At 49.4% G+C, this 13,471-nt stretch overlaps 1 protein-coding gene across 1 annotated transcript in view; it reads right to left on the bottom strand.

Annotated features, from left to right (window-relative positions):
* Positions 1-2,646: 2,646 nt before the first annotated feature.
* KCNJ3 (potassium inwardly rectifying channel subfamily J member 3) overlaps positions 2,647-13,471 on the bottom strand; it is a 33,930-nt gene continuing 23,105 nt past the window's right edge. The window contains exon 3 of the mRNA XM_053948243.1: positions 2,647-6,369. Within this exon, the coding sequence (XP_053804218.1) occupies positions 5,783-6,369 (587 nt within the window). The 3' untranslated portion in view covers positions 2,647-5,782. The remainder of the gene's footprint in view (positions 6,370-13,471) is intronic.

Here is a 13,471-nt window from a genome sequence, read left to right as displayed (position 1 = left end):
TGACTCCAGAGCTCTCCTGGTGGGTGCAGAGCTCCCACTGGGCTCTCCCGTGGATGTGGGAGCCAAACCAGAACTGGGGGATTCCAGAGCTAAGGACAAAAGGGGAATATTTTGGAAATAAGTCCTTGTCTAAATTAAATTCCCTCCCAGATAATTTTCCAGCTTTGCAGCCTCCTGCCTCCCTGGCTCCTTTCCTGGCGCCTCTGGATTTTCCAGCCCCCAGTTTGTCCATGGCAGTGGGATCATTCTGTTTCCACAGGAAAACACCTTGGATTTCCTTGGTTCCTCACAGGAATTCCCACCACCAGGACTGGGGAATTGTTCCCTGCGCTGGCACAGCCCGGGACTTCCTCCTGCGGTGCTGCCAGAGGGAATTTTCCTGGATGCATCCCATGGTTTCCTCCCTGCATCTCCGCAGGCGATCCGTGGGGAGCTGGACGCTGGATTTGTGGTGTGGCCGAGGGAGAGCTGCGGGAAAGCAGCTGCTGAAGGCGCCAGGAGCTCAACAATTCCTGGGCTGCATCGCCATGGAAACAGAATCCACGCCTGCGCCAGGGATACAGGGCGGATTGCAGCTCGGGAACAGCTCCTGTGAGCAGCGCCGAGGGGAAAGGTGGGGAAAGGCTGGAAAAGGTGGGGAAAGGCTGGAAAAGGTGGGGAAAGGCTGGAAAAGGTGGGGAAAAAGCTGGAAAAGGTGTTTGCATCTGCAGCTCATCCCAGCTCATTCCCGGTGGCGGATGCAGCTGAGCTGTGGGGTGGAGCAGGAGGATTTCATTGTCCATTGGTGAGGGCAAGGACAGGGAAAATCCCTGAGGTGATCCCACGGAGAGAATCCCACAGGGTTTAGGCTGGAAAAGCCTTCCAAGACCACAGAGTCCAACATTCCCAGCACTGCTCCCTGTCCCCAGTGCCACATCCACAGGGATTTAAATCCCTGCAGGGATGGGGGCTCCACCTGAGCACCTTTTCCTGATGGAATTTCCCCAAAACCCACCCTGAGCTGCCCTGGCCCAGCCTGAGGCCGTTCCCTCTCCTCCTGTCCCTGTTCCCTGGGATGATCCCAAATCCTCCCTGGCTGTCCCCTCCTGGCAGGGAATTCCAGAGAGGGAAAAGATCCCTCTGCATCCTCCTTTGCTCCAGGCTGAGCCCCTTCCCAGCTCCCTCAGGAATTCTCCAGCCCTTCCCAGCTCCCTCAGGAATTCCCCAGCCCCTTCCCAGCTCCCTCAGGAATTCTCCAGCCCCTTCCCAGCTCCCTCAGGAATTCCCCAGCCCCTTCCCAGCTCCGTTCCCTCCCTTTTAATATATATTACCTTATATATTTATTACATTTACTATTATACCTTATTATATATTATCATCATCATGATTATTGTTGTTGTTTTGTTGTTGTTAATTTTTATATTATTGTATTATTACTACTATATATAATGATATTATGTGCTATATTATTTAATTATAATTAAGAAATTATATTTATGTTTAGACCAGTTGTGTTATTATATTTATATTTAAAATTAATAAATTTATTTTCACTTTAAAATAATAGTAATAGTAGTAGTAATAATAATAATAATAATATAATATATTATAATTTATTATAATACAATAAATTATATAATATATAATTATATATAATCATATATAATTATATAATATATAATTATATTTATAATATATTATAAATATAATAAATTATATAATTATATAATAAATGTATTAAATTATAATATATTTTAAATAAATTATATAATAATATAATTATTATAATAATATATATTATTATCATTTTATATTATTATTATTTATATTATTATATATAATAAAATATATTATTATTATTATTATTATTATTATTATTATTATTATTATTATTATTATTATTATTATTATTATTATTATTACTATTATTATTTTGCTCCCCAAGTGCTGGTGCCCAGCACTGAAATTTCCACTCAAACCCCAACTCTGCCCCTGAATTTCCATGAAAAGCAGAGAGGAAGCTCCGGCAGGGATCTGCCAGCTCCGCTTCGGTCCTGGGGCTGCGTGTGGAAATTTCCCTTTTTTTTCAGTAAAAATTCCCATTTTTTTCAGTGAAAATTCCCATTTTTCAGTAAAAAACCCCATTTTTCAATGAAAATTCCCATTTTTCAGTAAAAATTCCCATTTTTCAGTGAAAATTCCCATTTTTCAATGAAAATTCCCATTTTTCAGTGAAAATTCCCGTTTTAATGAAAATTCCCATTTTTCAGTAAAAATTCCCATTTTTTCAGTAAAAATTCCCATTTTTTCAATGAAAATTCCCATTTCCAGTGAAAATTCCCCCTTTTTCAATGAAAATTCCCATTTTTCCATAAAAAATCCCATTTTTCAGTAAAAATTCCCATTTTTCAATGAAATTTCCCATTTTTTCAATGAAAATTCCCATTTCCAGTGAAAATTCCCCTTTTTTCAATGAAAATTCCCATTTTTCCATAAAAATTCCCATTTTTCAGTAAAAATTCCCATTTTTTCAATGAAAATTCCCATTTTTTCAGTGAAGATTCCCATTTTTTCAGTGAAAATTCCGTTTTTTCAGTGAAAATTCCCATTTTTTCAGTAAAATTTCCCATTTTCTCAATGAAAGGAGCACCGCATGCCCAAAGACCGCTTTTATTTCTTTTATTTCTTTTATTTCTTTTATTTCTTTCATTTCTTTAACCGTAATTGAAATATTTACATTTCCCAGGAGAATCCAAGCGGGAATTCAGCAGGAGAGAACACAGACCGGCTGTGCAATCAATCAATCAATCAATCAATCAATCAGTGTTAATTACAGCTCTTTTTAATGAGCGGAAGCAAGGGCTGGGTTCGGATGTTCGTTAGGTAATTAAAATAAAGGGCGCACGCCATAAAATTGAAATGGGAACGCGAGGAAATCCCTAAAATCAATCAATATGGACAGGTGGCCGTGCGGGAACCTCGATCCCAAACACCAACCCCGGGAATTCTGCATCCAGCAGGGATGGATTTCAAATCCAGCCCCGGCCCCTCTGCGCTTTTACCACTGCAACAATTCCCCTGATGTTTGGGGTTTGTTTTGGGCACATTTTCACTTAAAAATCCGAATTTTCAGTTCGTCCCAGCTGGATGTTTTTATGGCATTAATTTTGCTCCTTTTGCGGTTTTTCCCCCACGTCCAGGGGTTTTTTTGGAGGGTTTTTCCCACCTCCAGCTCTTCTCCCTGGAATGTTTTCCGTTCCGTTTGTGGAGAAACCCCTGGGGGACCCCAAATTGCGCCTGGGCTGCTGTGCCAGAGTCAGGAAATGCAGTGGAATCAAATGGGATAGGATGGGACATGGAAAAGAGAAAAGAGAAAACAGAAAATAGAATAGAGAATAGCAAGGAGAAAATAATAGAATAGAATTAAAAATTAAAATCAGAATAGAATTAAAAATAGAGTTAATACAGACTAGAACAAGACTAGCTCAAGAATAAGAATAGGAAATGGAATATATTAAGAAGAGAATAAGAATAAAAATAGATCAAGAATAAGAAAAGGAAATAGAGTAAGATATTAGAATAAAATAAAGTAGGATAGAAATAGAAAAAATAGAACAGAATTAGAGTGGAATAGGAATAAAAAAAATAAAGAACAGAATAAAGGATAGAACAGGAATGGGTTAAGAATAATAATAGAATAAAGAAAAATAGAATAGAATAGAAAATTAAAAGAATTAGAATAGAATAAGAGGAAGAATAAGAGGAAGAATAAGAGGAAGAATAAGAGGAAGAATAAGAGGAAGAGGAAGAATAAGAATAAGAATAAGAATAAGAATAAGAATAAGAATAAGAATAAGAATAAAATATAATAATGAAGAAAAATAATTAGAACATAATAGAAAATTAAAAGAATTAGAATAGAATAAGAGGAAGAATAAGGATAAGGATAAGAATAAGAATAAGAATAAGGATAAGAATAAGTATAAGAATAAGAGTAAGAATAAGAATAAGAATAGAATAGAATAATAGAATAAAGAAAAATAATTAGAATATAATAGAAAATTAAAAGAAATAGAATAAGAATAAGAATAAGAATAAGAATAAGAATAAGAACCAAAATAGAATAAGGACAAACAATAGAATTAGTACAGAATAAGAAAAGAATCCAAGCAGGATGAGCCATGGAAAGGAACTCTGGGAATTGTCCATCCTCGGGAATAGGGACAGTCCCACGCTGACACCTCCGGGGACACTGGTGGCTGAGCCAGCATCCATCAAATCCCAACTTTCTCCTCAAAACCCATCAGCTGTGCCGTTAATTACCCAGCAGTGCTGGGAGCCAGAGGTGCCCATCCACGGATGTTCCCCTGCCCACACCTGTGAGCACCTGGATGTGACCCCAGGGGTTTCCCCCACGGGATGGCACTCGGAGCCCTGCTCCTGCTGGGAAAACCCTGCTCCTGGTGGGAAAACCCTGCTCCTGCTGGGAAAACCCTGCTCCTGCTGGGGTGCCCTTCCCACCCAACCCCTGCCGGTGCCACCCGTGGCTCCATCGATCCCAAACCTCCTCCAGGGGAGCCTCTGGGGAGGCCCCAGACACACAGCCCAGGGGGTTTGGATTTTGGGGAGGTGCTCCACCACCTCCATCCTCATCCCAGAGCCCACCCAGCCGTGATCCAGGTGGGCAAAGGAAACCCAAACGCAGCCCCAGAGGAATCAGCCCCGAGCCCTCAACATTCCGGCGGGGTTGGGCTCGCTCTGCAGCCCCCAGGGTGGCCCGCAGCTCACAACGAGGGCCAACAGCGTTTTCACCACCAAAAGCAGCGAGGAACGAGCCTTGGGAGCACCCTGCCCTGCCTGGCAGGGAAATCCAGGCCCAGGGGGACTGGGGGAATTGGGGCTCTGCTTTTGGGGTGCAGTTCTTCCAACAGAAGAGCCCGCTTGGCCCCACGGGCACATTCAGCTTCTTTCATGGTTGGCTGTTTCAGCAACCAGAGAAATCAAGCACATCCTGCTGATTTTCTGCCACATACAAACCACAAAGATTTTATAAAAATGTTACTAACTGTACCTAAAGTGTGAACTTGAGTCATTTATTTATCACTTTGCCCCAGGCTTAAGAACACAACTTTCTTTTCTAAACAAAGCCTGATGAAATACAGATTTTTATTTTTTCCCCCCCCGGTACTTTTCCTGGTGGCTTTGACACAGGGAACAACCCCCCACCCCCCCCCCAAAAAAAAAAAACCCAAAAACCTGAAAGCAAACTAGAAACCAGCAGTGGATTTAAGGCGAGCAGATTTGATGTGAGGGGTGAACTAAAACACCTCCTTGGAGGAGAAAAAAAACCCACATGCAGCAAACTACTTGGGTGAGCAAATCACGACCCACGGCAAGAGGAAAAAAAAACACCCCAAACGCTTCCAGCTCCAGTTCCGCTTACCCTGCGAGTTCCCCACTCCGTGTTGTCCCCGTTCCCTCGGGAATGCAGGGGCGGGAAGGCCCCTCTGCATGGTTTTTTTTTTTGGGGGTAGAGTATAAATACAGGAGGAGTCATGCCACGGACTAGATGCAGGGATTGCACACTATTATCGCATGCGCTGGGATCGGACATGCCAAGGACGCGGCCCTCGCTCACAACCCCGCGGGACGCTCCCGCCTCCCGGAGCTCCGAGCCCACCCCGGCTCCCCCGAGCCCACCCCGGCTCCCCCGAGCCCACCCCGGGCTCCTGGGCAGCCCCCGGCAGCCCCCGCTGCCCTCCTCGCAGTCCCGGCCGTGTGGGATGGCCCCGGGCCCGGCGCGTTATGTGAAGCGGTCGGAATTCATTTTGCGCAGTTTGGGCGGGAGGTTCCCCTCCATCCTCCCCCCGCCCCCCGAGAGCTTCTGCAGCTTGGGGGGCAGCTCTGCCACCGACTGGCTCATGGGATCCGACATCATCTTCGTGGTCTTTGAGCCCAGCTTCTCCTCGGAGTTGCCGGGCACCGAGCTGATGCGCTGGAGTTTCATGGGCAAATCGCCCATGCTGTAGGCCTTCTCCGAGGTGGTGGAGCTCATCCTGAGCAGTTTCTTTGGGAAGTCGTCCCTCCCGGTGATTTTCTGCAGTTTTGAGGGCAGCTTTGTGCCCACCTCGTCGAGCCCATCCAGGCACTCCACGGAGTTGTTCCTCTCCTTGCTGTTGCTGACGGCGGGCGGGATCAGGGGCGAGGACATGAGGAGCATCTCCTCCTGCTCCTTCACGCTGTAGGGCGGGGTGGGCACCTCGAACGTGGCGTGGAACTGGGAATAATCCACTTTGAAGAACCCTTCCTCCAAGGAGATCACCGGGAAGAAGCGATGGCCCCAGAGCACCTCGTCCTCCGTGTAGGATGTCCTGGCTTGGCACGTCATCCCTGCAAGGAGAAGGGAGGAAAAGCTTCCACCAGTCCCAGGAAATTGGGGATGCACAGAAATCCTTGAGCAATTCCACGAAATGGATTTTATGGGTTTTAAATGTATTTAAAAAAAAAAAAAGCGCATTGGCCTGCCCTTGTTTGGAGGAAATTATTTACCAGGGGAGGTTTATTTGGATATTAGGGAAAATTCCTTCATGGAAAGGATTGTCCAAGGCAGTGGTGGAGTCCCCAGCCCTGGAGGGATTTCAAGGCCCCGTGGATGTGACACCTGGGGACGTGGGCCAGTGGCCTGATGGTTGGACTTGATGGCTTTAAAGGTCTTTTCCAACCCCAAGGATTCTGTGATTTTAGGATTCCACAGCTGTTAAATCATCATTCCCGGGGGGAAAGGGGAAACCTCAGCGGAAGGGGCAGAACTGAGGAATTCCCACCTACATTTACAGACCCTTTGTGAAGGTGCTGCTGCCAAAGGGACACCAGGGCTACCTGAGAACCCTGGGGCTGAAGCAGCAGGAGCTGTAAGGGCAAATGGGACTCGTCAGATCCTGCAGTGCTCCTCAGTTATTCCACATTTCCCTCATATCCATGAGCACACACAAAACCAGCCCCTCATCAGCACACTCCAAGCCATCAGCAAGTCCTACAAAACACATTTATTCCTCCTCAAAGGCCTCACCAGCAATCTGCTCCCACGTCCATCGCTGCCAGGCTGGGATCCAGCTCCAAAAGATTAACGGGGAATAAAATCCATGACTAGGAGGCACAACACTGCCCTTCCTCTTCCTCCCACTGCGGAGGAAACTCCCCTCAAGCACCAGACCTTGCCACCCTGGTGACCCCTGGGAGTCAGAGGGAGGTGATGCTCATGGGTTGCTGGAGGCATCCAGAACAAATCCTGCTTTTCTTCATCATCATTATTATTATTTTTAACCACTCTCTGTAGAAATCTGCAAATAGAATTACGCTGCCATTTGCTCCTCACGCAGCCAAGTGGAAATGTGACATTTGGATTCCAGGAAGCTCCATCCACCTCTGCAAACACATCCCCTGCCTGGCTCACCAGGAGCCAGGAGAAAAGGAAAGGAACTTGGGAAGGCACAGGAAAAACAACAGCAGGGCTGCAGCGAGGGGGAGAGGGATGGAATGTGCCACACAGCCAGGAAAATTCCAGTTTATCCCACTTCATGCTCCTGCTGACGGAATCAGTGCTGGTTTTGCTGCTGATCACAAGACAGAACTCTGTTTCCCACTTTATCTCTTGGGAGGAAAATACGAATCCAGGGATTTTAGCACTGGATGCTGCTCCTCACGTCTGCAGGAGCCTCACCCAGGACATATTTTGTACTTCTCACCCAGAGCCCAGGTGCTCCTGTTTATGGAGTGGAGTGGAAGCAATCCCGTTCCTAAAGGGTTTATGGAAAACCTGCAATTCTGAGAGAAATGGCAATCTGAGCGAGTTCCTCTTCCAGCTGTGCCCTTCGCCCTGCAGCTGCTCAGGAGCAGCTTCACCAGCAGATCCCAGAGCTTCCCCTCCTGAGCCTCAGCCCTGGCTCTGACTGGGACCTCCTTAGGGACTGAACGTGGCATTCCACGTCTGAATCCGTATCCACGTCTGAATCCGTATCCACACCTGCATCCCCATCCACATCTGCATCCCCATCCACGTCTGAATCCGTATCCACGTCTGAATCCCCATCCACATCTGAATCTCCATCCACATCTGCATCCCCATCCACATCTGAATCCGTATCCACGTCTGAATCCCCATCCACATCTGAATCTCCATCCACATCTGCATCCCCATCCACATCTGAATCCGTATCCACGTCTGAATCCCCATCCACATCTGAATCTCCATCCACATCTGCATCCCCATCCACGTCTGAATCCGTATCCACGTCTGAATCCCCATCCACATCTGTATCCCCATCCACATCTGTATCTCCATCCACGTCTGAATCCGTATCCACACCTGTATCCCCATCCACATCTGCATCCCCATCCACATCTGCATTCCTCCCCTTCTGCATCCCCATCCACATCTCCAGACCCATCTGCATTCCCATCCCAATTCCCATTCACAGCTATTTCCATATCCACAGCTGCATTCCCATCCCTGTCAGCATTCCCACCCCACCCACCTCCTCATCCCCTTCTGCATCCACATCTCCAAGCCCAGATCCATCCACACTCCCATCCCCACCCAAATTCCCATCCCAATTCCCATCCCATTCTGCATCCACACCCCTGTCAGCATCTGCATCCACATTCCCATCCCCTTCTGCATCCACATCTCCAGACCAGATCCACCCACATTCCCTTTCCCATTCCCATTCCACCCGAATTCCCACCCCCTGCCCGTGTGCATCCCCTTTCCCATCCCAGGCAGTCCCATGGCAATGTCCCAAGGGCTCTCCCCACCTCCTGCCCATGCTCCTGCCCCTCCCAGCAGGCTTTCCAAGGAGGAATTCTGTACCCACTATCACCATGGAAAAAGGAATCAGCAGAAGCTCGGGAAAATCAGCTGCAGGTTCTGTCTCATTCCCACATCAGCTCACTGGAGGGGAAAAATATTTGCAGGAACGACTTTTGTCTTTCAGATCCATTTATCTCCTTCCCAACAAACCCAAGGGCACAAATTATTTAAGAGCCTCTCAGGATGAAGAGCAGCAGCCAATATTCCCAACATTCTTGGGAATACGTGTCAGCCAACAGACAGTGCTGAGAGGTGCTGCCGTGGCCAGGACAAGAAATCAATTCCCAGCTTTTCTCCCAGCCCTGCTGCATTTTTCCAGCTTTTCCTTTGTGTTCGTTCTCTCAGCAACACCTCAGCCCCGGCTCTGAGCTCCCAGGTGTTGCTCTGCTGTTCCACACTTCCAGCAACAACAGAATCCCACAGTGGTTTGGGTGGGAAGGGATCTTAAAAACCATCCCATCCCATGGGCAGGGACCCCTCCCACCATCCCAGGCTGCTCCAGCCTGGCCTGGGACACCTCCAGGGATCCAGGGCAGCCCCAGCTGCTCTGGGAATTCCAACCCAGCCAGGAATTCCCAATTCCCAATCTCCCAGCCATCCCTGCCCTCTGGCAGCGGGAGCCATTCCCTGGCTCCTGTCCCTCCATCCCTTGTCCCAGTCCCTCTCCAGCTCTCCTGGAGCCCCTTCAGGCCCTGCAAGGGGCTCTGAGCTCTGCCTGGAGCCTTCCCTTCTCCAGGGGAACATTCCCAGGGCTCTGAGCTCTGCCTGGAGCCTTCCCTTCTCCAGGGGAACATTCCCAGGGCTTGCTCTGAGCTCTGCCTGGAGCCTTCCCTTCTCCAGGGGAACATTCCCAGGGATTGCTCTGAGCTCTGCCTGGAGCCTTCCCTTCTCCAGGGGAACATTCCCAGGGATTGCTCTGAGCTCTGCCTGGAGCCTTCCCTTCTCCAGGGGAACATTCCCAGGGATTGCTCTGAGCTCTGCCTGGAGCCTTCCCTTCTCCAGGGGAACATTCCCAGGGCTCTGAGCTCTGCCTGGAGCCTTCCCTTCTCCAGGGGAACATTCCCAGCTCTCCCAGGCTGGCTCCAGAGCAGAGGAGCTCCATCCTGCACCAGGACCTGTGTCCCCACCACACCTCCTGGAAAGCACCAAACCCCAAACCCATGAGCATTTCCATGTTTTCCCACAGAAAGAGCAGGATCCCCACCTCTGCCAGCCCTTCTGATAACCACCCCAGGATTATTTTCCATGAATTTTGCTCATGGATATCCCTCGCTCCTGGCTCCCAGTTTTCTGTTCCTGCTGTTGGCACGGAAGGGTTTTTCATTTTTTGGGCTTTTTCCCCCTCAGCAGGACCTGCTCTGACACCTCCACCCCGATCACGGGCCTGCTGCCATCTGCCCAAGTCCTCCCCACGATTAATATCCATTTGCAGGATAAATTCCCAGCTCCAGCTTGGGAGCAACCAGGCTGCCTGCAGTGGAATTATTTATTATGGAGCTAAGCAGCTGTTTGTCAGAGGAAAAGGCTTTTTTGGAGCGTTCTGTTCCCTGCTCTCCCAGCTCAGCCTCCCTCACCCAGGGCTCTGGGAGCTGGGAACCAGCAAAGCTCTGCCTGCACACAAATCCCACCTGAGCAGCTACAACAATTCCAGTAGAAATCCCCCAGAATATCCAGGAAAACCCCTCTCCACCACTTCAAAACCAGGGAATGCTTTTTGTGCAGATGGGGAATCCAGAGGAGCTGTGGCTGCCCCATCCCTAAAAGTGTCCCAAGGCCACTTGGATGGGGCTTGGAGCCACCTGGGATCGTGGAAGGCGTCCCAACCCTCCAGTTAAGGATGAGCCTTAATTTCCCTTCCAATCCAAGCCATTCCACGATTCTGTGACTCGCTGTCAGCCCAGCTCAGAGCTGCATTCCTGGATTAATGAGGGGGCAGATGGAGGCCAAAAAAAAAAAAAAAAAAAAAAGCCGTAAATAAATGCTTTGACTAATTCCACCCTCTAATAATCCTCCAATTACTTCCAAATTTCCAAAGGGCCCAGATGGAGCCGGCTGTTTTCTAGAGCTCACCATAAATTGCCTTGAAAAGAATGCCAGCCCTGTTATTTATCCCATTTGATTCCCGAGCTTGGCCGCTGCCTGGGAAATCACGGATCATTAATCAGCTTTTAACAGCCCCCCCCTGCCCTGGGAGAGGCCTCAGCAGCAATTCTGGCACCCAAAGGCTCCGTGGCTTTTTTCCCTTTCCAAAGGAATGCCAGAAATGTCACCTTCAGCTGCTGGAATGCAGTTTGCTGGACACAGGGGCACCGGGTGTCCTTCCCAACGGGGAAAAGTTCATCCTCATCGGTGGGGAAAGAGGGAATTAATTGGGAATTGCAGCGACTCAGCAGCACAGGGTCCCAACAGCCACAAAAAGGGAACCTCTGTGTCCTAGGATTGGGAGGAAGAGGCATCTCCAGCAGGAATTCCTGGCCAAAAGGCACAAATACCCTTCTTTTTTGCCAGGTTTTTACCTTTTTCCTTAGGAAGAGCTCCTGCCCTGCAGGTTAAAACCCCCGGAGCTGAGCTAGGAGCTCCTCCCTGTGCATTCTGGGGGGATGATCTGCCTCAAACCCGCAGCTTACCTGTAAAACCTCCAAAATACCAGTTAAAAAATCAATCACACGGCAAAGTTTGATGAACTTCTGCCAACTGAGCTAATTCAGAATGGCAGCTTAAGGCCCATGAAGGGAAGAGTGAAGCCTGACTGATACGAAGACACACAACGCTCGCCCCTCTGCTCTTGTAGGGCTGAGGGAGGATTTGCTGCTGCAAGGGAAAAGGGATCCCACAGCAGCCTCTCCTCTCCCAGGAGTGCAGGGGAAATGATGGATCTTGGGATGGTTTGGGTCAGAGGGGAAAGCAAGGATCAGCCCATTCCACCCCTGCTGTGGGCAGGGACACCATGCCAGGCTGCTCCAAGGGATCCAGGAGCAGCTTCACCCCAAACACGGCGACAGCAGCGGGTTCATCCCGTTTACCCAAGGAAAACTGATAGAAGGGACAGCTGCTAAAGGGGATATCCTGATGTTCACGGTGACAGAGGGCTGAGCCCTGCAATCAGCCAGAAACGGGGCCAAAAACGGGGCTCAGCCCCCGAAGCAGGAGCGCCCCAGCTGCCAGGCTCTCCCCGTGCCCCAGCACTGCTTTTCCACGGCAGTTCAGCTGCCGGGCTGGGAAAGGCACAGCCCGCCAGGAGAGCTCCTGCACGGCACAGACAGAGCGTGGGGAGGCAGCTCCAGCACCTCCAGCTCCCCGGCAGCAGCAGCCAGAGCTATTTCTGGCACAAACCTTTCCCCAGCACCACGGCAAGGCTGGTCCTTGATTAAAGCGATGACGGCTTGGAGCGCGCCAGAATGTTCTGGCAACCCGTGGCCGGGGAGCTGGGAATGTTCCCCTGGAGAGGGGAGGGATACAGGGAGAGCTCAGAGCCCTGGGAATGTTCCCCTGGAGAAGGGAAGGCTCCAGGCAGAGCTCAGAGCAATCCCTGGGAATGTTCCCCTGGAGAAGGGAAGGCTCCAGGCAGAGCTCAGAGCAATCCCTGGGAATGTTCCCCTGGAGAAGGGAAGGCTCCAGGCAGAGCTCAGAGCCCCTTGCAGGGCCTGAAGGGGCTCCAGGAGAGCTGGAGAGGGACTGGGGACAAGGGATGGAGGGACAGGAGCCAGGGAATGGCTCCCACTGCCAGAGGGCAGGGATGGCTGGGATACTGGGAATTCCTGGCTGGGAGCGTGGGGAGGCTCTTTGGTTAAAGAGAAAAAAACCCCAGCATTTCTTGAAATGGAAGACAAAATATGTCCTAAAAGTACCAACCACAGAAACCCTTTATGAATCCACGGAAATACCACAGAATCCCAGGGTGATCTGGGCTGGAATTTGATTAAAGACCATCTAATTCCCAGCCACGGGCAGGGACAGCTTTCATTATCCCAGGGTCCTCCAAGCCCTGTCCAGCCTGGTCTGGGACACTTCCAGAGATCCAGGGGCAGGCACAGCTGCTCTGGGAATTTGAATCCCTGGGAATTCCAACACACACAGATTTAACACGGGAAGTCTGTGTGCAAAAGGGAACCAGGATGATCTCCACGATCCCTTCCAACCCCAACCATCCCACGACCCCATGCTCCCGTGGCTCCAGACCACGCTCCTGTCAGTCAGACATGGTTTTATCCCCAACACTTTATTTCTCCTCACCCTGAGGAGCAATCCAGGCTCCTGGCCTGCTCCTCAATTCAGCCACCTTGTTTATCTCCATTCCATAAATACCCCCTGCGTTATTCCCACTGTCCTCCCGGAGCATTCCTGACATTTAAACAGAGCCATGACACCAAAGGTATTTTCCTTATCAGCCAGGCCTCTTCCAGGGGCACTTTCCAATCCTCACACCCCCAGATTTCCCTGGTACCCTCAGCAGCTCATCCTGGTGTTTGCCAGGACCACCCAAATCATGGCAGGTTTCCAAAATCCCATGGAATCAGCACAGGAAAGCACATCCTGCTCCTGCTCCCACATCCAGGCACGCAACGGGCTGCTGGCAGGTGAGGAGCCTGCTGGGTTTTGTACCAAAAAAAGAGGGGAAAAGGA

This window comes from Vidua chalybeata, chromosome 7 (assembly GCF_026979565.1).
Source record: "Vidua chalybeata isolate OUT-0048 chromosome 7, bVidCha1 merged haplotype, whole genome shotgun sequence".
Lineage (NCBI taxonomy): Eukaryota > Metazoa > Chordata > Aves > Passeriformes > Viduidae > Vidua > Vidua chalybeata.
The sequence above is the reverse complement of the archived record's forward strand: the minus strand, read 5'-3'. Positions and strand labels throughout refer to the sequence as shown.